At 40.0% G+C, this 24,773-nt stretch overlaps 1 protein-coding gene across 2 annotated transcripts in view; it reads left to right on the top strand.

Moving 5' to 3' along the window:
- RAPGEF4 (Rap guanine nucleotide exchange factor 4) overlaps nt 1-24,773 on the top strand; it is a 292,248-nt gene that overhangs the window by 229,806 nt on the left and 37,669 nt on the right. For both annotated transcript variants that reach the window (XM_021703202.2, XM_021703203.2), the window contains 6 exons: nt 1,000-1,060; nt 3,197-3,273; nt 3,713-3,859; nt 5,816-5,931; nt 11,017-11,105; nt 15,106-15,184. In XM_021703202.2, coding sequence (XP_021558877.1) covers nt 1,000-1,060; nt 3,197-3,273; nt 3,713-3,859; nt 5,816-5,931; nt 11,017-11,105; nt 15,106-15,184 — 569 coding nt within the window. The remainder of the gene's footprint in view (nt 1-999; nt 1,061-3,196; nt 3,274-3,712; nt 3,860-5,815; nt 5,932-11,016; nt 11,106-15,105; nt 15,185-24,773) is intronic.

Genomic DNA, 24,773 nt, shown 5'->3' on the forward strand with positions numbered 1-24,773 from the left:
AATGGTGTGTGGGAAGCAAGCTTCTAGATCCCCAGGAGTGCAGCAGGGGGGGGGGGGTGTCAGGTCTCCTGAGAGCAGTGAGGAACTTGCTTTGCCACAGCTCCAAGCAAAGGGCTCCAAACCCTTCCCGCTTCAACTCAGATGGAGCCGCCTTCCCATTCCTCTCCTGCTGCACTCCTGGGGATCTAGAAGCTTGCTTCCCACACACCATTGCCCTTGTCATCCTCACTCTGTCCATTAGGGTGGGGATAGGTCTAATGCCTGGGCGCCTCAGCTGGGGTGCCCCTGCCCGTGTAGGCATCATGAGTTCATGCTGTAGAGGGAAGGGAGGGGAGACTCCTTTTCCCTACCTATGCTCCAGGTTCCCAGCATGCTCCTGCTGTGACTTGCCCAGCTTGGTGGAACTGAGAGGACTGTGGGGAGTCTCCTCTTCTAGCTCAAACCCTGGGTCCCCAGGCACTGTGGGAAATTCTCAGGTCACTTCGTTCTTAGGAAGATAGAGCCAGAATTTGGGACCATAATTTAGAATTTTAAAATAACTAGCTATGTAGGAATATAAATCTGCTCACACATCTAGGCTTAATTATTCACCTCTGAGATACTGACTTTTCCAACACGTGGGTAGCGATGCATTATGTGTGATGTAAGGAAGAGCCTCTCTTAGCAACAGAGTCCTGTGATATTGTAGATGTTCTCACCTTCTCACCCAAGACGGACGCGACTGGCAGAGAAACTTGCTAGTTCATACGTGGGAGGCCATGTTTTAAATGGCTTCTGGGGAGATTGTCTTGTATGAGTTAGCCTACAAAATAGCTTTTGTCAGAGCCGTAAGAATCTGGTGGCAAATTTAGTGAAAGTGGTTCTAGATGAGAGTAGCTGCCAGCAAAGTGGGGGATGGCTGCGTGGGCAGAAGGGTATAGTCGGTACTGCTTGGAAAGAGAACAAGTCCCCCCCCCCCCCAAATCTGCCCTTTCCAAATTCTTTCTCTTTTTCCCCTAGGTGAAACGGGAGTTAGCAGGTGTTCTCATTTTTGAGTCTCATGCCAAAGGAGGAACTGTGTGTAAGTAAATGTAATGAACACTGTGCCTGGTGAGCCTCTCGCAAGCACAGGCCAGGGGAACCTGAGTGCAAATGCTTTCCTTGTTTGGGCCCACGTCACACTTAGCAGGATGTCATGTGGCAGTTTAGTTTCTCGGGGACCTGCGTTTCTTCTCAGCATGCATCCGTTCCATGGCTTCACAGGGGTTTTCTGGTACCAGCTTGGTAACTCTTGCCGGCCTGAGTCCCCACTTGCTCCCTGCTGACTCAAGGCAGTGTTTGGGGTGGGGGGGGGCAGTGACTTCATCAGGGAAGGACCCTATGCAGGACCTTTGCACAATGACTTCAGTTTGGTTTTCGGAGAACAAGTCTGTCTCTCGAGATCCCTAGTTAGAGCGATAAACGACCCTGCTTGCTTTTTCTTCTCTCACTTCCACTATCAGCTCCAAGCCTGAGAGGATTTCTTCGCCCCCGATACTAATACAGTGCTAGTATATCATTATCTCTCCAGAATCCAAGTTGTTTAGTTCTGTGCTGGTATTCGGAAGCAAGAAGTTGAAATTTGATATTAATAAATGTGAACAAAATTGTTTAGGCCATCATCTTCCCCAAGCTCTACAAAATTCGCACTCTTGACAAACATGGTTCATGATCTACTCAAGTCAGGAGATGCCGCCTTCTCTAATCTCCCATGGAGAATCAGAAGACACATCAGCACATTAAGGTTCTCAGAAGTTCTGCAGTAAAGAAAAATGTTCACTTCATTTAAACTGACACTTTTTAAACTTCCTGAAACATAGGACACCTTTTTAAATGGACACCTGTTAACTTTTCAAGAGATGTTCTTTGGAAAACCTTGCCCTTTCTTCAGACTGTGTTAGTCAAATAAGTAGGAACATGAATCGTAAAAGCAAAAAGTTATAAAAATTACATTTTAAAATGTTTTACTTTCAGTCATCAAAAGTGGTATCCCTAACATGGATATTTATTTTAGTAAGAATGTTTTTTCTTTACATTTTAAAGGTTCACTTTAATATTTTTTATTTTTATCATCCCTGATGACTTACAACTTCTCATTTATTTTTTTCATTCAAACTCCTGATTGTTTTCATTTTATTAAAAATAAAATATTTAAGTATGGCATCTGGGTGGCTCGGTTGTGTGTCCGACTCTTGGTTTTGGCTCAGGTCATGATCTCAGGGTTGTGAGATGGAGCCCTGCATCAGAACTCCACACTCAGCTTAGAGTCTGCTTGAGATTCTCTCTCTCCCTCTCCCTCTGCCCCTCCCCCTGCTTGCTCTCTCTCACTCTCTCCTAAATAAATAAAATCTTTAAAAAGAATAGAGATTACAAGCACCTTTCTCATCTTCATCAAACACTAACATTATACCATTTTTTCATATTTTCTGAAGAATGGAATTATAGGGGCGCCTGGGTGGCTCAGTCGTTAAGCATCTGCCTTTGGCTCAGGTCATGATCCCAGGGTCCTGAGATCGAGCCCTGCATCGGGATCCCTGCTCAATGGGAAGCCCGCTTCTCCCTCTCCCACCCGCCCCTGCTTGTGTTCCCTCTCTCTCTGTGTCTCTCTCTGTCAAATACATAAATAAAATCTTTAAAAAAAAAAAAAAGAATGAAATTATAGGTACAATTGAAGACCCCTTGTTTCTTCCTTTATCTCATTCTTTTCTTCCCTCCCCAACATACTCCTACCCTTATGTAGTGGGCATCATTCCAACTCATTTTTAAATAATATGTAGATATGTATCCATAAACAATATGTAGTGCTGATTCTCATGTTTTCAAACTTCACATTTGTGGTCAGATTACTTTTAAAAACTATTTTCTCTAGCATAATAAGTTTTGATGAATTGTGGGAGAAAGTGTATTTATTGCTCTAAGAAATGGATTGCTGGTGCATTGATCTCTAGTAAATTCATATCTTTTAGAGCATAGTGAATAGTGCAGTATTTCTGTTCCTTTCACGTTCTATAGAAAAGGAGATACTATTCCACCTGAATAAGTATTTGCCAGTATTTTTTTTTTCCTTCTGGAATAAATGCATAATTCTGAGGACTTAAAAATGATGATTTGATAAGCTGTAATTTATATTGATGTGCTTCTATTCTTGTCATAAGTCTTTTCATCTTTTTGTATCTAGTGTTTAACCAGGGGGAAGAAGGCACCTCCTGGTACATTATTCTAAAAGGATCAGTGAATGTAGTCATTTATGGCAAGGTATATATATCTTTTTCTTTTTGAAACTTTATTATGCTCCATTTACTAGTGTGGCTCTAAGTATTAACAATGCAGTGCTACAATTAAACTTGCAAGAACATTGTTACTCAACGTGGAAAAGACATTATAGCATCTCTAATCATAAATTATCTAATTTATACTCAGTAGAATTGAACTTTCTGGGGCTCGTCTCCTTAGAGGTGTATACATTTAAAATAAATACATAAAATGTATACATTTAAGTTAGGCCATAATCCATATTAGTCAATGAAAAAAAATAAAACATTATAATATAATTATATAATTCTCCTTGGCATCCCTGGGTGCAGCCCATTTATATATACAGTGTGTGCGGGAAAGAGCGTTTTGTGGTGTGAGGTGAGTGGGTGTTTGCTCAGATTCAGGGACCCTCTTCATTGGAATGTTCTGCTTCTTCCAGGGTGTGGTCTGTACCCTGCATGAGGGGGATGACTTTGGCAAGTTAGCGCTAGTGAATGATGCCCCAAGAGCTGCTTCTATCGTCTTGAGAGAAGATAATTGCCACTTCTTAAGAGTAGACAAGGAGGATTTCAACCGGATCCTGAGGGTGAGTCCAAGGCAAAATGTGGCGGAGGGGCATCTCCTTTTTCCTTTTGCCAGACAAGTGAAGATTGGAGTGTGATGTTCATTGAGCAGTACTGTAACTACTGAATGCTCTAGGAACAAAGAGCCTTGGTTATAGACCTGGTGTGGTCAATGTGCTGGTGTGCGTTCTGTGACCCAGAAGGGGTATTCCAATAAAGCTGCAAATGCGTGCATGCTGAGCCAGATAATTGCACACACCCCTACTGGCCCATGAGAATTAAAGAAAAATAGGGATTGCCGTGGCCAAATGTCAAAGTCTGAGACATTTCTCTTTGGCAATTCTAGCTTTGCCATTTTGTGTCCTTCCCCACCTCACTCTCCAGCCCTTTCTCCATCCTAGAACTTCTTAGTCTCCCCCTCCTGTCTCTTCCCAAATTTGAACCTTTTCCATATCATCACACCCTCTCCTGATTTATTGAGTGATTACATGTTAGTGGGAATTACCATCAGTCATGGTTACTCCAACCAAGCATTTTCATTTCAAGTGCTTTATGTCAAATTGATTCGTACTAAAGGAATTTCAGACTTCAGCAGGTAAGTGAAGAATAATTGGGGTGATGGAGACATGAAATTACACTTAGAGTTGGCTCTGCAGATGGGCCTAATCTAAGCTTGTTAAAGTATTTGTGAGCATGGGTGATGTTGAGAAGAGATGGTCCCTGGTCTTCCCCACTCCACCCACCCACCCACACACACACACCCACCCACACACACACACACACACACAACCCCTGGTCCCTTGGGAGGGATGACCTAGCTTTGGCTGGTAAGGCTGATTGTGGCCTGCTGGGGATGATGACGATGTCCTACCACCCTTGGCCTCTCAGGTGGCCTGCAGTCCATCCCGCCCCTGCTTGAGTTTGGGCTGAGAGACTGTTCCCTCTAGGATCAATTTGCTTTTCTCCCTCCCTGCCTCTTCCAGCCTTAGCATCTTTCTCTATCCTACCCTGAAGTCCTAAATGCAGTTTCTGTGCTTTCTGGTACTTTGGCATTACTTCATGATGATTTACAATGTCATTCTCCATTCCTTATGTATGAACACCTATTCATACACAGCCTTAAGCATTTGCCTTTGGCAGCAAAATTTCTGACAACAGAGTTTGTCTTAGGAATGCATTCTCTTAATGCAAAGAAAGTTAAATTTAAAATTATCCCATTGATCGCTTCTCGGCCTTTTGGCTAAGATCAAGTGTAAAATTATCCCATCGAATAATATAGAGAAAAGTGCCTCATGGAATTTGACATGGTTCTTAACTGATTTCTTTTAACATGGGGACCAAATGATGAGAAAAAGCACATTCAGATTTTTAATTGTTTAAATGACATCAAAATTTAGAGGTAAACTTTCGTAACTCTTTGAAGTTGACACACACAAAATTTCCATTCAGCCAAAAATAATTCTTTGAAAGAATCAGATCAGGATCATTATTGATACAGTTTATAAAATTGGCCAAAATAACTGAAAAATGTTTCTGATACATTTCAAACAGATTTTTTTAAAAACTAAACAGAGCCTTTTGTGAGAGAGAAAAGGTGCACATGTGTGAAAATGACACACCCTCAGAAGAAAGTCAGAATGCAAAACCCGCCACATATTTTTGTAAGGATGAGTGTACTTGCTCTCCTGTCTTTCCGCTATGCCATCCTCTCCAAAAGGCTTCTCAGAGCACAACCACAATCCTCTCTCCTCGGCTGTTTTTTCTGAATCTGGGGTAAAAGCAGAGTTTTAAAAACCACACGCCTCAAACCTCATCTGGTCCTCTCTCTGACCATTCCAGCCCTGACTTTGAAAATGACTTAATTTGTAGATGCAACAATTAGCATCACAAGCACCAAATGAGTTTCTGAAGCATTTGAAATTTTTTTCATTGTCTGAGAAAACAGCAGCATCTGTATGTGGTGTAATTTGTATTTACAGGACGTTGAGGCGAATACAGTCAGACTTAAAGAACATGACCAAGATGTCTTGGTGCTGGAGAAGGTCCCAGCAGGGAACAGGGCTTCTAATCAAGGAAACTCACAGCCTCAGCAAAAGTAGGTTTGCATCCAACACTGCAATTGCCAGACTATGATTAACCTTTTCACATGGTATCATCATTTCTACAATAGCATGCTCTCCTTTTTTGTGGAAGACGGCAGTGTGTGTGACTTTTTTTCTCTCTATTGACTAATCACACATCTTGTGGAGTATAATGTATCCATTTCTGGCACTGTGTTGAGCATGGTGCTGCCTGGAGTAATTCAGAGGAGACTGTTTCCCTACTCTACAGATGCTCTCTATATACCGTGTTCAACTGGAATAGCTTTGGAACAGAAGATGGGGAGAACAATGGAAATAGGAATGCCAGGCAGTGCAAAGGATGGGTAGGCCCCGAGGTGATGAGAACCTTCCTTTGGTATTTGAATTTCATGGGTAGGATTTCCCAAGAAGTGTTTTCATCTTATCAGAATGAGCATCTTTGCCGGAAACCCAGACTTCAGATATAAGGCAGTCTATTGATTGCAGCCCAGAAGCATCCATTTGGCCTTCACCATACTCAGTCCTGCTAACATCAAAAGGAGATTTGCTTCCCATGTCTCAGGCTCCCTGTCTAACTTGAAACTTTTTCAGATGTCTATGCTCAGTTCCATCTTTTGTTGCAATTTCTCGAATGAGGCTGTTTTCCCCATCAAACGTACCAACATTCGAATAGGAAGACAGGAGAACAAGGAAATGTAGCTTTAAGAAATTGTAGAAGATGGCAGAATCTTGTTTTTAAAGTAAAGATTAATCTTCAATCTTGGAATAATAAAAACACCAATTCTGTAGCTAAAGAAGAGTCACCAAATAATATGTTGAAAAAGAATGCCTCCCAAGTAATTTTCCTTTGTTTGCAACAAAAATGGGGTGTTCCCTTTAATCAGGCTACTCACAGTAACTGATGAATTTTTACTGTTTAGACTAAAAAAGCCCAAAGCTCAGACATTTTCATCTGGATGAATCAACATATTTTCAAAGAAGAAGGGAAAAAATAGAATATTATTGAATAGCCATAATGTATTTTACGTGTTTTATGTAATCCTTACAACAATTCCCTTTTAACAGATGGGAAAAACTTAGGCTCAGAGAAGCAAGTTACTTGCCCAAGATTACAAAGCTTGTCATGGTAGAGTGGGCATCAGGTCTGGCTTGACCACTTCAGTGCTTTTGTGCCTTCAGCCATGAAGCTTACTGTAATCATGTACAGTATGCAGGGGTTCCTGGGTGGCTCAGTCGTTAAATGTCTGCCTTCGACTCAGGTCATGATCCCAGGGTCCTGGGATCGAGCCCCACATCGGGCTCCCTGCTCTGCGGGAAGCCTGCTTCTCCCTCTCCCAATCCCCCTGCTTGTGTTCCTTCTCTCGCTTTGTCTCTGTCAAATAAATAAATAAAATCTTCAAAAAACAATACAGTATGTAAATACTGTATCCTCAACACTATCACCTAAACACTTCAGACCGATACATTTCAAAAGGGCTGACATAAAACAGACTATTAAAAAAAAAACTACCCTTTCACTTACAAACCTATAAATTGCCATCCAGAATTTTTTATTTATTTTTTTTTATTTTTCACTACTATTCATTCTTAAAAATGTTCTTACACAAATGTTTTCAACAGTCTTCTTTCAGCCTGCAAGGGATCAGAATGAGAACATTTTTTATGTGAAGGTTAGGCCCCTCCCCATTGATTTTCCTTAGTGGGCTTAAATATATCTAGACCATTTTATAGTGGTAATCTGCATTCTTTAATAATGCCTCAGATGTCTCAGGAAAAGTTTGCTACCAGAAAAAGGAAGCCTTGTAAATTCTCCTTAACCTTGAAACATTTGACCAAGAAGTCCCCTGGAGGCCCGCTTCCTTCACCTCTTCATACCATGGGGGAATGATCAAAAGCGTTTGCTTGTTACAACATAGTCCATTCAGAGCACCTTCCAAATATAGATTTTTTTTTATGAAATCAAACTAAAGGGAACAGAAGAGGAGAAGCCATGTATTCAATTTATTTTAGGCCTGGATCTGATTTCCGTTATATCTCCTTTTTTGTGTTCTGTAGACCAATCCAGATTTCTTATATAATTCAAAAACGTGTGCATGTTCACAGCAAACCATTTAAGAAATATCAGTCAGCACAAAATAATGCACTAGGCAAGATCAGCTCTCTGAAGAGGAAAAAACCATTCTCTCAAGGGGTCGTTTCCCATGTTGGGCTTTCTGAAGCCAGACCAGAGTTAAAAGGGGACACCATGTAAGTGAATTTTGGCCTGATGTTCTGGATAACTTTGATAAGAGACCAACAATGATGTCTATGGATGGACTTACAACTTAGGAACTTTTAGGGCCTCTGTCTTTTCAGAAACCATCCTTTTTGAGCTCAAAGGGGGTCACCACATTGGTGCTGATAGTAATGTTATTTTTCTGATTCACTTTTCCCCTGAGAAATCCAGAACAGTTTTTATGTATACATGTTAAACTTTCAAAACTGCCTGACTGCCCAAGCCACTCAACTCTGAGGGTGCTATTAAAACATCAATAGCAGGACAGTGTTTTTCATGATGAATAAACTATCTGAGGCTCTCAGACGTTTACCATTTTAGATATCTGCTCTGTGGTTACATGATTTTAGGGAGAAAAAGATTTTGAAGTGACTATTCCTGTTTTAGTTACTGTGTTGCTTTTTCCTTAGACTGTCAACCACCCAACTGCTAAGCTCCACCCTGTTTGCGGAAAGATAGTCTCTTTTAGGCTCTCCTCCCTCCGCATCTTTTATTGTTGTTGTTCTAGGTGCAGATAGAAGTGTCCTCATTTCCAGACTTGGCGTTTGGAAAAGATTTTCTGTCATGGCCTTAAAAGCCCACGGTTTTGATAATGTAACCAATTGGGGTTCTCTTTAACTTGGGCTAGAGTAGCTCCTTCACGCAATAAACTGAAGAGAGCCATGCTGTCTGGTATTCAAGTCCCTCATTTAAGCAGAGGTCAAGCAGAGGGCATCTGGCAGAGTCCAGCGTGAAACAACGCAATAACATGATGTTTCAGCCAAGCCCAGAGCTGCAAGATCACAGATGAACACGTCTGGCCAGAAGCTCCCTGGCCGTCCCTCTCGAGAGTTCCCTGCCCTAGGAGAGTGTCCACACCTGCCCAGCCGTCTATGGAGCTGGGGAGGGGGAGGATGGGCTAAGGCAGCCCCCAGCTTTACCTCTAGAGGGAGCCATTGGTAGCAAAAACAAGATCCCCTGGGTCTGAGATTGACCAGGCGGACAGTTAGAGAGGTTGCTTCTCTCTAATGAGGTGATAGTTTCCTATCTTGGCTTGCCCCCCCACACACACACGTCTTTATTCTTTTTGACCAGACATAATCCTCTAGCTAAGGGATGTCCAAACCAAGAACACCAGAATGTGAAGCCAACCTGGCAGAGTTTAACTTTTGAGGCAGGAACAAATGTCAAACTGATGTATCCGTTCTGTAGCCAGCTTTAGAGCTTGCAGCCTCCTAGCAATAGCTGCCCGGGGCCCTGTCAAATCCAAGTAACTGGTGTTCGATCTAATGCATTTATACTCTTATTTAAATAAAACTTGTTTTCAGAAACAAACAAGCTCCTGTTCAGAATGAGCTCCAGAGACATAGCCTTGGCCCCAGCACTGCCTACAAGAGGAAAAAACCATGTCTTTTGCCTTCTTTATTTTGAGAAAGGAGTATTATTTTTGAGATTAAATTCTATTATATTTGATTATTTATTTTTCTATTCCCCCTTTCCTCCTCTAGGCTCCAAGCCAGGTTTCCTCAAAGATGTAACTCCAGCTTCTTTCTGGTCCTGAGTGCACGCACACACCCACATGCAGACACACAGTAGTTTTGACTAATGGTCACCTTACCTTCCAGGGAGCCTGCATTTGCTACCTTGTTCAGTCCCAGGCTCGCTCCACTCAGTCTGTGTTTTCTCGTGCACAGGGTTATATGTTGGATTGCTTCTTCTATACTCCTTCAGGCAGGAGGTAAAGACCTTAAGAATTAATACGTTACAGATATTCTTGGGATCTCAGCACACTTCCCACCAGGTCTCAAACAGACAAAGAAAGGGTGTTGGTGAGGAGACAAAGAAATCTGGGTTCTCCTGGAGCCGAATTATACCACTGCTTTCTGAACATACTCGAGTTTTATTTTCATTGTTGTTTTTCTTCCCATCATTTTGCTCTAAGTGAAATCCCGAGCAGAAAAGCAAAGTCTGAGTTTTAGAATAGGATCACTCAGATCATCTTAATGTATTTTGGCTATAGTTTTCATTCACTGTTTTGTTGCCATCTTCAAAATGACTTTGAAATAACCCACATTCAGTTTAAAACATAAATCCTATCCTGTGGATTGATGAAACCCGTGGATGGATCTTCTGAAATAATGACTAACACCCCCACCCCAAAATTATAGATACTTGACAGTAAAATAAATTCTATAGATTTTCTACCGTTGATTTATTTCCTATTCCGATGCTACTGGAGTTTGTTTGCTCATTGGTGTTTAGGGTTTTGTTTTCCTTTCTCTTGTTTTATTTTAGCTGTGTTTCCAAAGCACATACCAGTATACAGTTGGGAAAGACAGAGCATTCCAGAAATAGGCAGGGGAATCCAATGTGGGACTGAGATTTTGCTACAAATAACCCATATATGGATAGCCTAGTTTACTGTCACTTCCCCTCACCATCTCCCCCTGCCTGACCTGAACTGCCCTGTGATTTACATGTTCCTTTCCATTCCCCTTGGAGCAAGGCTGAAGTTTCTCAGTTCCCAGCATGCGAGAGCCACTTTCCAAGTTTCCTTTAGTTCCATGTAGGGAAAAAAGAATAATGTTTTAGTAACTACTTCAATTTGTGGGGGTTTTCTTCATTGCCTTCCCATGTGGCTTTGGCCAGGTATGTGGTCTCTCTTACCATAAGGAGAATATGGGCCATCAGTTAGGTCATTATGGTTCTCTGGGACTCCAAACATGAATAAATATGTGAAAACCAAATAAAATAGAAAACACAAAAACCTTAGATATGTAAAAAGTTGTTCATTAATAATTTGCCCACTTCTGAAAACCTAATGATGTTTTTATTTCTTATCCAGGTATACTGTGATGTCAGGAACACCTGAAAAAATTTTAGAGCATTTTCTAGAAACAATACGCCTTGAGCCAGCTTTAAATGAAGCAACAGGTAAACACAAGAATAGTTTTGTGTGTCCATTAAATCCATGCAGAGCACTGTAAAAAAAAAAATCCTGAATTCATTCTCAGTGTGTGTAGCCACACAGTTTCAGAGGGGAGTTATGTGTATCAACATTGGAGAGCATTCCTGTGTGGCCAAGTCAAGGAGCAATCCTTCTGACCCTCCTCTGCCCACTCCAATTCTGGCTGTCCTTTGTACATGGCACAGTCTAGTTCATGCATATTAGGATTAGCCTTCCATACACGTCCATTAGGTTATCATTTAAATCCTATCTATTTCCATAAAGGATTTGAAGATGTCTACATAAAAAGCACCACCTTGTTCCAGCTGAGAGTAAAATGGTTCTGTCTGCGGTTGTAGATCCTCAGGCTGCCTCAGGGTGTCACTGAACACCCCCACCTGTGGTAGTCTGCTAGGGCTGTCATAACAAAGGACCACAAACTGGGTGGTTTAAACAATAGAGGTGTATTGTCTGAGAGTGCCAGAGGCTAGAAGTCCAGGATCAAGGTGACAGCAGGGTTGGGGCCTTCTGACAGCTACGAGGGAGAATCGTGCCACTCTCCTAGCTTCTGGTAGCTTGCCAGCAACCCTTGGCATTCGTCGTTCTGTAGATGCTTCACTTTGATCTCTGCCTTCATGTTCACATGGCATTTCCCCTGCTTTTCACATAGCCTTCCCTCTGTACATCTGCCTCTGTGTCCAAATTTCCCCTTTTCATAAAGGATACCATTCATATTGGATTAGGGCTCACACTAATGACCTCTTCTTAACTACATCTGCAAAGACCCTATTTCCAAATAAGATCACATTCTTAGGTAGTGAGGGTTACGATTTCATCATATCTTTTTCAGGGGGAAATCATTCAACTCATAATACTGTCTCACAGTGAACCAGTCCTCTTGACTAAGACTCAGAGATTTGAGGATGAATGAGATGAATTTCACCACTAAACTCCATGTTCAGAGTTATGATATTGTTCTCCATTTCAGTTACCATCTCGTACATGACTTTGGAACAGCACATATTCAACTTAAAAAAAAAAAATCCTATGTTACTGGCCTGTCTCAGAAAAATAGGTTATTATTTTAAACACACCGAGCCCGTAGATGAACATTTATCACTAAAAGAAGTTCAAAGATTTATCTCAAATACTTAGTGATAGTTCAGAGCCCAGTTCCATCACCTTTGCAATATAATCAAGGTAAAGTCATCATCATTATTATATACCTCCAAAAAGTATTTTGCCACTGATTGACTTATTTTATCTCCTCATTCCAGCTTCTCATTTTATAAGCAGGTTACCAGATTTGTTCTCATGTAGCAAATTAATTGGGGAGTAGTCTATATAAAAGCCAGGATCTCTGACTCCAGAGCAGTCATTTTCGGTTCAGTATGTGTTGAATATTCTGTTGGGCAGACACAATGCTGGGTGCTTTGGACTAGGTAAGGTGAACCAAAAAAACCACCCTCCGGTCCTCAGGAAGTTTATAACCTGCTAAAGGACATAGAGGGATGTGCAAATAACTTGAACATAAGGCAGAATGTGGCTAGTGCTTCAGGAGGGGACTAGCTGAGGGGATCAGGCAAAGTGTCATGGAGAATATAGCCTTTGAAGTGGCCCTCGGGAAGGCGGGATGCTAGTAACGAGAGACTGGGGACAAAGCCTGACATATTGAAGGACATTAGTACTAACCTAGAAATGGGCAAGGAGGACCAAGTGGTCTGGTTCTGCCAGACTATCATATATATAAGTGGGAGGAGGAAGGTAAGGTCTAAGAATTTGACTACAGATCTTACAGGCTCTTCAGGGCAAAGCTAAGTAAGCATTGGGGAATGGTTGAAGATGTCTGAGCAAGAAGAATGTGAGAAAAACTTTCTTGAGAAAGGAAACCCTCAATGGACCCTAGAAGGGGAGTCCTTGCTTCTCGGAGGCATACATAACCCCAAATAAACCAAATTTCTAGAACCTGGTGTCAGGAAAAATATAACCGGCCTTTCCCCTCTGATTAACTATTTGCCCAGAATGTGTGATTGCCTAGTGCAAGAAACAGCATGTTCTGTAAAGTGAATATTGATTGAAAAGGAAGATTCTGGTATATGAGAGACTATGGCATCTAAGGAAAGATCTTACAGATCTTTCCTGCCCATGAAGAACAAATATATTCTTCCTTTTAAAGTCACCTCTAAAAGAGGTAGGGACTAGATTACTGCTTCTTCAGAAATTGAAGCCTAGAAATCAGTGCGTTCTGTGGCTGGCATGGAGAATGTGATTCCTGACCCTTCCATTTTTGTTGTTGGAACTAGGTTAACATCATAATTTAATATCAAACTTCATTCTCTGCATTTTTTTTCTGATTCTATTCTTCTTACAAGTAATGTTCATGGCTTGGAGATAAAGAACAAATCATTATCTTTCTCATCATCAAGAATGTGAATGTTCTACACAGTCTTCCTGGACACTCAAAGTAACCCAAGTACAGGCCCACAAAACACGGATGCAGAAGAGTGAGAGACTTTGGCATTTTGGGGTTTATAATACAGTGAGAAACCTCAGAGTTGACAGTGAAACTGGTTTTCATCATAGAAAGGAACACCCCTGGGTCTGACAGTACATTCTCTTAATTTACCAAAACATCTGTTTTCTGCCTAAGACCTATTAGTTTCCTAAACTTTTTACTTCTATGATCAGCATTAGTCATTGAGTGACTTGAGAAATTATTTTCTAGTAGGAAATGATTTTTTAAATCAGTTCTCAAGAGTTACTGCCTATGAGCAGAGAACAGAAAAGCCACATTGAAATGTGGGTGCTGGGTGGTTACTCTGCTAGGTGACCAGCTCGCCAGGCTTTGAGTCCCCTACTCAAATCTCTGCTTTAGCAAAATTTAAGCTATTCTGTAGCATAGTTCTTTGGGGACTCTTATAAGCAAGCATTACTCCCCTATCTTTAGGGAATACCTAAAATTTATATAAAGGTGACCCTAGAGGTTAAACTTAGACAAAGCCAAAGTCCTTTTGCACTTAAGGGGGAAAGTTCCATACAGCTTGTCTGGCACCTTCTCAGCTTCTTCTCTGAGGCTGAATAATGGGACTAAAATAGCAGGTAACACCAAGGGACGACAGGGTGAGTTGTAATGAGTCTAATGGCATCACGTGACTTGAAAGGGATGTTAGCGAACAGGACGGTGATCATATTGTCATATGTAAATGTATCAGATCAACATGTTGTACACCTTAAATTTACACAATGGTACACATCAGTTATAGCTCAATTTTTAAAACATAAGTTCATTTAAAATACAGACATTGGAAATCTAATATATTCAATTAAAATATTTTCTTACCATTTTCTATTTGAAAAGTGACATGTGTTTCACAAAATCTCAGTGACCATCTTAATATACCAGAGAGCTTTTGTTTTGTTTTGTTTTGTTTTGCTTCAGTTACTGCTCCTAGACTTTATGTCATCCTTTTTCCCCCCACTTTTGTTTCCCTCACCAACTTTCTGCTCTTATCACCTCCTTTTTCTAGAATTCCATTGTCCACTCATCTTTCATTGCTCCCTATGGAAACAAGGGGTGGAAAAGACATAAAGGAAAACAGATGTTGACATAAGATATATGGTGTAAGGTAGACAAAGAAATGACCATATGTGAATCCTGCACATGTGGAAATGCCCATGGATAGCTCTTTAATTATAGGTATTTTTTAATATACATGTGGCTAAGGTGACCAGAGCTGTTGGTAAAAGCTGTCTCTTTTTAAAATACTATACTTTTGGTTCACTGTCCTAAGACATTGAGTTTTGGTCTCAAGCTTGTGAACATTATTGTTTTTATTTGCAGTGCCTCTATGTACAGCCAAACCACAATCCCCCAAGCCAATGCAGACGACCATCAACCAAGAACAAACGAATAGATACTCTTGCTTTTCTAAAGACTTCTGCAAAAAACCTGATTTCTTTTTCTGCTTTGCTTTTCTCCTCCTGCAGATTCTGTTTTAAATGACTTTGTTATGATGCACTGTGTTTTTATGCCAAATACCCAGCTTTGCCCAGCCCTGGTGGCCCAATATCCTTTTGTGGTTTGAAGTCTCTATTCCCTTGAAGATGCCCCACATCTATATGGTCATTATCTCATTCTCTGAAGGTAAGTCACAGTCCAGGCAGGGTCATGCCCTCCACCTTTGTCAAACTGAAACGCCCACGGTTTTCCCCCGGCGTAGACTCCAGCCCTCTCTAGTAGGTTTTGTCGTGCCGCGTGTAAGGATCTCCTCCTCATTACCTGTGTAGAGAAATGTGAGCCAAGTTACCTCAGGAAGGTGATGCCTACCTGGGAGGTAGGCTAAAGAAAGTTATGGAGAAGAGTATTCTTAGAGAGTATTCGTAGGGACAGTTCCCTAACCTTGGAGACAGACTCTGTGCCTCTGCAGGGTACCTGACAGCATGGCCCCAGGCCTGCCTGCGTTCTTCCTCCAAGCCCCAGTATTAATCCCTTTGCGCATAAATACCAAAAAAGTGACCATCATGGGGTAGCTTTACTTTGACATCTGTCCTAGTGCTTTCTCTCCTCCAGATACAAAATGGATTTCTTCATTGTTTGTATTTTTATTATTCTCACACTGACTGAAGTCACACAAAACTGGAAATTCTAATGGCAGTTCCCCTGGGCAGCTGGAGCGCTGAGTTTGTCTGGGGCATCTTGTCAATAGTCTGTTGAATTGACCAATTGGTACATGGTATCTGGCACACAGAGAGCATTCAGAAAATCAAGTTGAATAAAAACGGTGAATGTTATTGAGTTACACCCTCAACTTCAGGGGTCATGTGAAAGTATATTTTCCAGTTCTGCTTTATTTTTAAAGCAACAAAACTGTAGACCCCAAAACACTTTGGCTTTTTGAGTAGTAAAATCTATTGAAGGAGAATGGCTTCCTTTTTCTCTGAGCAATCCAATCAATGTTGCATGTTTTTCTTTTTCAGAATTATAATTGCCTTACCTGATTCTCATTTTCTTGTTCAGTCATAATTCTCTTTGAAGTCAACGGAATGTGTGAGGATGGGAGATTTGAGTTGAATGTGTTATTCAGAAGGAACTGCAAGAGTGAGATTTGGGTGTTTATTTGCCTGGAAACTATCTTCCCAAGTAATGACAGCTTAATGAGACTCACATACATTATATATTCTTTCTGGCTTATATTCAGTTTTTCTCAAGTAAAGTTAACATATTCAGGATCTCTCTGTGCTCTTTTAACTCCATGCATGGTAATCGTTATTAGACCTTTGAGACTTGTTAGAAGGAAAAATAAAAACCACCACTGAGTTCAGACTTATTTTTTTCCAACAGTTAGCATGTCAATAAGGTTAAGGCAAACAAAATGCAAAGAAGAGCGAGGGAGTATAGCGGGCCATGCCATACCATCTTTACAAGTAGAAACGCCAAGCACCAGGCTTCTGTGTTTTTGCAAATTCTGATTTCTTCATTTATTAGCTTGTTCTCCTTTAGAGCTGATTAAGAACATTCACATCACTGACCTCTGTTTTTAAAATAGAAGCTTCTAGAGGGAAAGTCCATGCTATGTCCAGGTCAGGAGGTGTAGGGAAAATGGTAGTGGGAGGAGGAGAGGAAGTCAGGAAGGTGAACAGTGGAATCAAGGGAGGCCTGTGATTTCCGATCCTGATTCTTTTCTCAGTAGACAGAGGGAATCCAGGATGGCTGGCTGTCATCTAAACTACCTAGTGCCCTCAGATCACTTCCTTCATACTTGGCCCTACAAGAAGTTAGATTCTCTCCATTGCTCTTTTTGAATCAACTCCCTGTGTGTCAGGCACCTTGCTAGCAGCATTGACCCATATTATATCCTTTATCCTTACAGGTGTCTATTGGGTTAGTATTCGCTTTATTTTACGAGGATTCTGGGACTCAAAAACAGTGGGGTGACATGCCCAAGGCAAGTGACAGAGTCAGGATTCATCCAGGTCGTTGGATTCCAAGCCTGGAGTGTGTCACTTTTTTTTCTTCACAGATTATTTCTTTAAGAGCTTATCCTTTAGAGTTAAGAATACTTCTTGATAACAGATTGCAAGATACATGTTTATCTGTGTTTCATTTGACTAAAAGCAAAGTAGGCCTAACTTATTGAAACCGAATAAATGAAGCATTCAGTAGAACTTTTCTCAATCATAGAACTATTCTGTTTCTGTGCTAGACCAGTATCTGCTAGCCTTGAAATTCACTACTATGACTGAGGAACTGATTTTGTAATTTTACTTAATTTTCATTAATTTAAATTTAAATAACCATGTGTGGCTTGTGGCTGCCATATTGGACAACATCGGTCTAGTTCTTAGATACTGGGAATGAGAGCCTCAAACAAGAATTGCTGTTCTGTGATGCCTAGGGAGGGCATCCCAGGGATGCCAGGGGCTTACCCTGCTGCAGGAGAGCAAACAGAAGATGCTGAGGGCTCAATTTTTAGTTCCCCTTTCTCTCTAGGAACATGTTATGTGGGCTTCTTATATAGGCTAAGTTTTTTTGGTCATTAGTAGCATAAACCAACTGTGACTGTCGTAAGGAATATAGGAATGCCTCAGAGGGATGTGGGGTCACTCAGAGAATTGAAGGAATCCTAGAAGAGCCCAGACTTTCAAAAGGGGCCTCAGGGGCAACAAGTAAAGACTGTGCTTTGGGGGAAATCTGCTCCAATCCTGGGCCCTCACCTGATTCCCACATCCCTAGGAAGGAGGGTCTCGTTGGCCTAGCTTGGGTCCCTGCTGACGTCTTGGTCAAAGGAAGGCAAAAGATTTTCACAGACAGCCCCCCAGAGACTGCCTGTAAAGAAAAACAGAGAAAGTGGAGAAAAAGGTGATAATCAGACAAAACAACAAATATACATAAACTGCTTAACGCCTCTTGCACAAGCGACGGGGAGAAATAGTGTAAAGCTGAGCGAGTGTGTTATCCCCCATTATTAACATGAGAGAAGGGACGCACTTAACCCCGTTCCAGTAAAGCACTCACATTAAAGTGAGTTGCTTTGGCTGAGTGTTTTCAAAGTACTTAATATCTGTGACTGTGCCTAGCAGCCCTATGAAGAAGTCCGTACTTTCACTACTCTTTTTCCAAATCAATAAACGAGTATAATGAAAAATTATGATTTGCTCAGAGAAAGGTAATTACTAGTACAGAAAAGATTTGAGCCCTGAGCCACTGACACCTATTTCTGTCCTTAATCCACATTGTATGTCACCTCCAATTTTGCTTTTAGCACAGAGGAAGATGGTAGAACTCTGTTTAACATTAATATTTCAGGTCTTTTATGTGCTAATAAGAGAGAATCTCTATTCATTAGATATGCTTAGAACACGATTTCACCTGATGAATACAAGTGCTTTCTAATGAGTTTTTTTAATTATATTTGTTCAATTTCTGTACTTTTCATCTTCAGTTTCTTTAATCTTTTTAAAATTTGCATGTAAAATTCAGCTCAGTTTTCCACTAGTCTTTAAAAAGAAAAGTAAAACTACCTATAACCCTATCAGGTAATACCATTGTTAACATTTTGGTATGTATCCTTCCAGTCTTTTTTTCTTCACATGTAGTTCTATATTTTTCAATATAACAATAGAATCATACTGTAAGTAATTTTGTATGCTTTGTCACTAAAAAATATTTTATGAATATCTTTCTCTGCCATTAAATAGTTCTCCACAGTTTTTTTCAATAGTTCTTCAGTTTTTTCTATATGGGTATCTTATATAAGTAAGATTATGTTGTATATGCTTTTTTGTAATATGTTCTTCTTCACTTAATAGTATGTTGTGGATATCTTTTCAGACATATAAATGTATGTTTATATATATATAAATGAAACTACATCTTTTTTTCAGTTAATTCCATAAACTCTTATTAAACACAATGTGTCATATAGTGCTGGGCAACAAGGTGACACAGATACATGAGAAAAACATGCTATCATTTTCATTAACTCACAATATTATATGGTAGATATGTCATAATTTATTTTCTTAGCCTCTTCCTATTGGATATTTACGGGGTTTTTTTCAAAATTTTTTCCTATGATAAACACAATGGGATGAATCAACATCCTTCCAGCTAAATCTTTGCCCACATATACGATCATTTCCTTACTTTAAAAGTAGACAAAGAATATGTAATATTTTAATGTTTTTGATGTTTACTACAGTATTGCTCCCCTGTTGTCTTAATTATGTGTTTTATGATTAAACTCTAGCATATTTTTATTTGTACAAATGCATGCAGGCCTTCAGTTCAGTAAGTGATCACAACTAAGTTAATGTTATTTTGAATTTTAGTAACTACATCCTTGATTTGGAGAATTTCCCATCATTTACTTTATCTTCCCAGCACCCAGCCCCCACATGTGAGGCATAAAAAGGACTGGTATAATATTTATTTCATTTTCCATGTGGGAGAAATCAAGGCACATGGAGCCAAGTGAGCACCTAAGATTACACATATTCTGGCAAATGTTTGGAGAAACTCCATGTAGCACTAAATAATTCCAGTTGCAATGGACATTGTCCTTGTCATCAGTGCCATCTCAGTGGGTCAGTCTAGCTACTCAGTAGTTGGCTGCCCTTGGTCATGGTTTGTTCTCATATTGCAGGCCCAAAGTAGATTGAGATTCAAAGAGGGGCTTCCTGGGGCTTCTGGGTAAAAAGCTCTCTATACCTTTAAGAAAGAGAGCAGGAAGCCTTTAGCCCCAATTGCCAGTGATGGCCTTCCTACAATGACTAGGGAAATAAGTCCTATGACAAAGCTGAAATGCATGGAGAGTCAGGAAAAAAATGGGTCTGATAGTATCATTGCACTTGTACCAGTCCTGAAGCTTACCCTGTTGAAGATTCTTTGTTACGTCAACAAATACAGGTCTTTGTCATTCAGGACAGATTGTCATTACAGCTGAAAGAATCTTAAGGGATCAATGGCTTATATAAAATTTATAAAAAATGTAAATAAAGCAATAATTTTGGCCAAATATTTTTTCCTTAGCATCTTAACTTCTTTTGGCTTAGTATACACGAACTCTATGCTTTGGTCATGGGAAGAATTTATTTCATTTCTTGAAGCAAAGAGGAAAAAACAGAATACAGATTTGCCACTAAGTTTTAGCTAAAACTACCTTTATATATATGGTATCCCTTATACAGAGACAAAGTAAACACAACAGCTTCCTTTACTGAAAAGGCAGGGCCTCCATCATTTATTTCTCTGTAAAATTGACCTGGGATGTTCTAAGTTGACTGGGGTTCCCTAGGAGGAACTTTTATCAAAATTTGCTTTTCTTGATGATTTACAAAACAGCATCGGGTTCTTATTCTCTAGATGAAGCCAAGTTTTTAGGAATATTATTTAGATGTCTAGGGAAAATTGTCAGCTTAAATTTTATTGAAGCCAAATTTTACCATTGTAGTCGCCCAATTGTTTCTGTAAGCGTTCAATCCATAGGTTACTATGAGAGCAATTTACTTCTGCAGATATGCAACTTGAGACTTTATTTCCAATAAGGAATACATGGTTTGATGATGATATGATGTGATCATGGTGTCTTCTTTCTCAAAAAATGACCGTATTATCAGATATTCTACAAAGTACTTTATATACATTTTCTCCGCCTTGTATCAACACCGTGGGATGTGTACTCTTTTTGCATTAGGGGAGTGAGACTGAGCAGATATGTCACTTTCCCCAAGTTCCTTAGCTAGTAAGTGTTAGGACAGTAGTGGGTTGAATCCAGCAATGGGTTGTTAGTCCACGTCCTAGTTCTCTACTGGGAATACTAGACCCTGAGTTAAGACTAGAAAGAATAGCCAAGAACTAGAGGCTTCTAAAAATGCAGAGAATTCTGAAAATTAGTGAGAAAAAAAAATTCTGAGCAAGAAAATGGGAGGCACATAAAGAAAAATGACAGCGGAGAAAGCGGACCTGGGAGCTTCAAGTTCATAGGCTCTCACAAACATGGGAGCAGCTGTGTGATGGGAATAGCATCACAGTTAAACCCAGAGAGGCCAGGTCTTATGGAAAGTTCCCAAAATGCCCATTTAAAAGATTTCACATTATTTCCAGGGGGCGGATCAATAATAATGATGGTGGCTAACACTTGCTGAGCATTTAATATGTCTCCGATACTGTTCTACGCGGTTTACCAATATTGTCTCATCTCATCTTTAACAGCAATCCTCTGACTTTACTGATGAAGAGACTGAGGCTCTAAATGGCCAATTAACTAACAAAGGGTCTCGTGGTTTGTAAGTAGGAAAGCCAGGATATGAACCCAGGTGGCCTAATTCGAGAACTTGCCTTCCAAGCATATGCTGCATGAAGGAAGGGATAGATTTGGTGCTCAGGATATTAGGATGCTCCACGAAGGCAAGCAGGGTAGTAAAGAGGCCCCATAACACAGTGGGAAAAGCACAAGCTCTGAAGTCAGAAGATCTGTGTTTAAGACCTGCGTCTTAGAAACTGTATTACTTGGCAATTATCCTTAGCCTTTCTGAACCCCGTCTGTATCATAGGGGTAATTATACCTGTCCTTGCCCAGTTCATCAGGTTGATGTGAGGATCAAATGAGGCTATGTGTGTGAAAGTACATTATAAACCTTTAAGCCCCATATAAAATAGTGCCCCCTATAAATACATTATTGTACCATCATGAAAGGAATATAGCATAATGTAATGAATATACCAAAGCTTTGTATAGTCAGTGGGAAGATGACCCCCAAAGTTTGTTTTCAGCTGCAAGCAGAGATCCTGTATGCAAAGCAGGGCTTTAAAAACAACAACACTGAAGAGTATCAGTTTGAATGTTGATAAGTGTTTTATAAATAGCTGCATAATTAGCATGTACTTACTGCAAAAAGTATACATAATATTTTATTCCCTGTTGTAGGCTGTAATGAACCTGCTGCCTCTCCGTCCTAGGAGGTTTTCACTTACTTTCCCCAAGATAATTTTAATATGTGGAACCATTATTAGCTGAATTAAGAATAAGTAAATGAGCAATAAAAAAAAATACAGAAAAATTACAGGTGCCTGTGGTGAGTAAGATAATAACTAGGTAAAAATATATGAAATAATTACAGTGTTTGAACGACAGAGCCGGCATGAGGAAAATGACTCAATGGAATATTAAACCTGCTGTTGGCCGGGTAGAAAGACTGTAGCCTACACTGTGGCCTTCACCTCTTCGGATCCTCGGCCCTGATCCTCAATGAAAACAGATCCAGTGTGTCCCAGTCACGTTTGTGTGATGACGAAGGAACTGGTCCAATTCGACAAAGATTTAGTCATTCTGAAAGGCTGTGCTCCTATAGATTAATTACCCAGTAACTAAAAGATTCAGTTTCAAAAATGCCCTTGATGTTTGGTACTTGTGTGGACTTAGTCCTCCTGATGACATTGAATATGAACTTCTTTAGAATGTATTCATGATCTGTATTTGACATCTTGACAAAACAGAATTTCAGATAAGTTAGATAAAGATTTTAAAGAGCTGTGACGTTTGTTTGTTTTTGAAAACTGTATTATATATAGCACTCCAAACAGTGTAATTGAATTAAGGTAACCAGTCAATCAACAAACATTTGAGGCTTTTTATGTTTCCTGTTCCTGCTGTTAAGGATTCTGATTTAATGCTCCCAGATGGTGACAAATCTTATTACCATAACAAGAGAAACCTCAAGTTAGGATTTGAATCCTCACGAATGTTTGGTTAATAGTGGTGAGTCACTGCTTTTTTTGTTTTTTTTTTTTTTTGAAGTAAGCTCTATGCCTAATGTGGGGCTTGAACTCACAACCCCAAGATCAGGAGTCACATGCTCCACTTCCTGAGCCAGCCAGGCACCTCCAAGCCCGCTGCTTTCTAAATCAGCAGGTACTGAACAAGAACACTGGTTGAAACTATAGCAGAGAGGCTCTAATTCAGACATGCCTTCCTGACGATCAGATTGTCAGAGCTGCAGCAATTAATGCTTGATCTTCTGTATGGTCTTTGTCTTCTTTGAGGACTTTTTGGGATCAATTTCTGCATCTCAGACTGATTGCCCCACTATCCAATAAACTTCACATCACCTAATTCTGCTGCATAATACATGTTAGCATAAAGAAATATTAATATCAGACAAAAGGTGCCAACAGAGACAGGTGAACAATGCGCTGGAGAGAGAGATAAGAGAACTGAGTTCTAATCCCAAGAATTCCATTGATAGATTTGGAAAAATCACTTAAGCTCATTCTACCTCAGTTTCCTTACTTCTGAAATGGTAGAGTTGGAGATACAATCAAAGGGCTTTTGCAACTCACAGATTCTATGATTCTGTGAATCATCTGAAATCCATTCAGTATGTCAGTGATGATTTTGGCCATTTTGACTGTTAAGGCCTTTTCTTAATTGTATTTAAAATAGGAATTCAGTGAATAATTCTAGATTCTCTTACGGACTTTTATCTAGCACTTTATGAGACACCAGAATTGTGTTATCTCTCTGTGTCTTTTTCGTCATGAATTCAAGCAGCCATATTGCTTCTTACCTGAACCCAACTGTCATGACATCAGGAGTCATGGCTATACTTAATACATGTATTTCCTTATCATTTGACAAAATCACTGGGTTATGATGTATTTTATTTTCTCTGCTAACTACACTTAACATAGACATTAGCCAAGTATACATTTCAGATAGTGTTGTTAAAAGTATCTTATGTGGGAGGGAAAAAAAGTATCTTATGTATGTGGTATCCATTGATCATCCTTTCTAAATTGTTGCTTGTCCTGGAGAAGAGCTAGGTTTGTATTCCCATAAGAATACATCTTTCTCCATCAAGTGGTTAATGCATTGTTCTGGTTTTAGCGCCAAAGAAGGTAACAGTTTCTGCAACCTTCCTGATGTGTTTGAATTAATGAACAACCTATATTTGAAATGTCACTCTTTTGGGGTTTAATTGTTTTACATCATATTGAGATAAGGGACCTGGTGGGGTGTTGTTTCCCACCCCCCACTTTGGCTGCTGTCTGAAGGGAATATAGTTTTTTTCCCTCTTTCCACCTTTTTGTAAGAGTTTAATAAAATCTAAAAGTAAATCATATAAATCTTCTAAAAGCCTGGGGCAAGTATTATGGGAACCAATAGAAGCCCCAATACCTCATTATAACCATTTCAAGTATCATCAATTACATAAAGTCTTCTTTGTGTCCCTTGAGAATCTGATTCAACAGACTGTTCAGGAATGGAACGATATGTTGCCTATGGAAGGGCAGAATACTTGAGCATATGCCTGGATTCAGCTTATAAACATACTATTACCACCACTCCAATAACATCTGTAAGGGGAAAGGGAGACTTGATGAAACAAATCAGTGCTTCCTTTTATTTTTCCAGAGGCAAAAACACTTAACTTTCATGAGAAAAGAAAGCAAGCTTTATTCTAGTCCCTCTGGATTTGGTCATTGCTGGCTCCCAGGAGCCTGGGGAGCTATTCATTAAGAGCAGAGGACACTCAACTCTGGTTTAGGTACTCTTCAGCCCTGGGAAACTTAGAACTTAGGCAAAAGAAAGAAAGAAAGAAATCTCTTTCTCATCAGGATTTTTGCTTCCCAGATTTAATCATTCTCAATAATT

This window comes from Neomonachus schauinslandi, chromosome 3 (genome assembly GCF_002201575.2).
Source record: "Neomonachus schauinslandi chromosome 3, ASM220157v2, whole genome shotgun sequence".
NCBI lineage: Eukaryota > Metazoa > Chordata > Mammalia > Carnivora > Phocidae > Neomonachus > Neomonachus schauinslandi.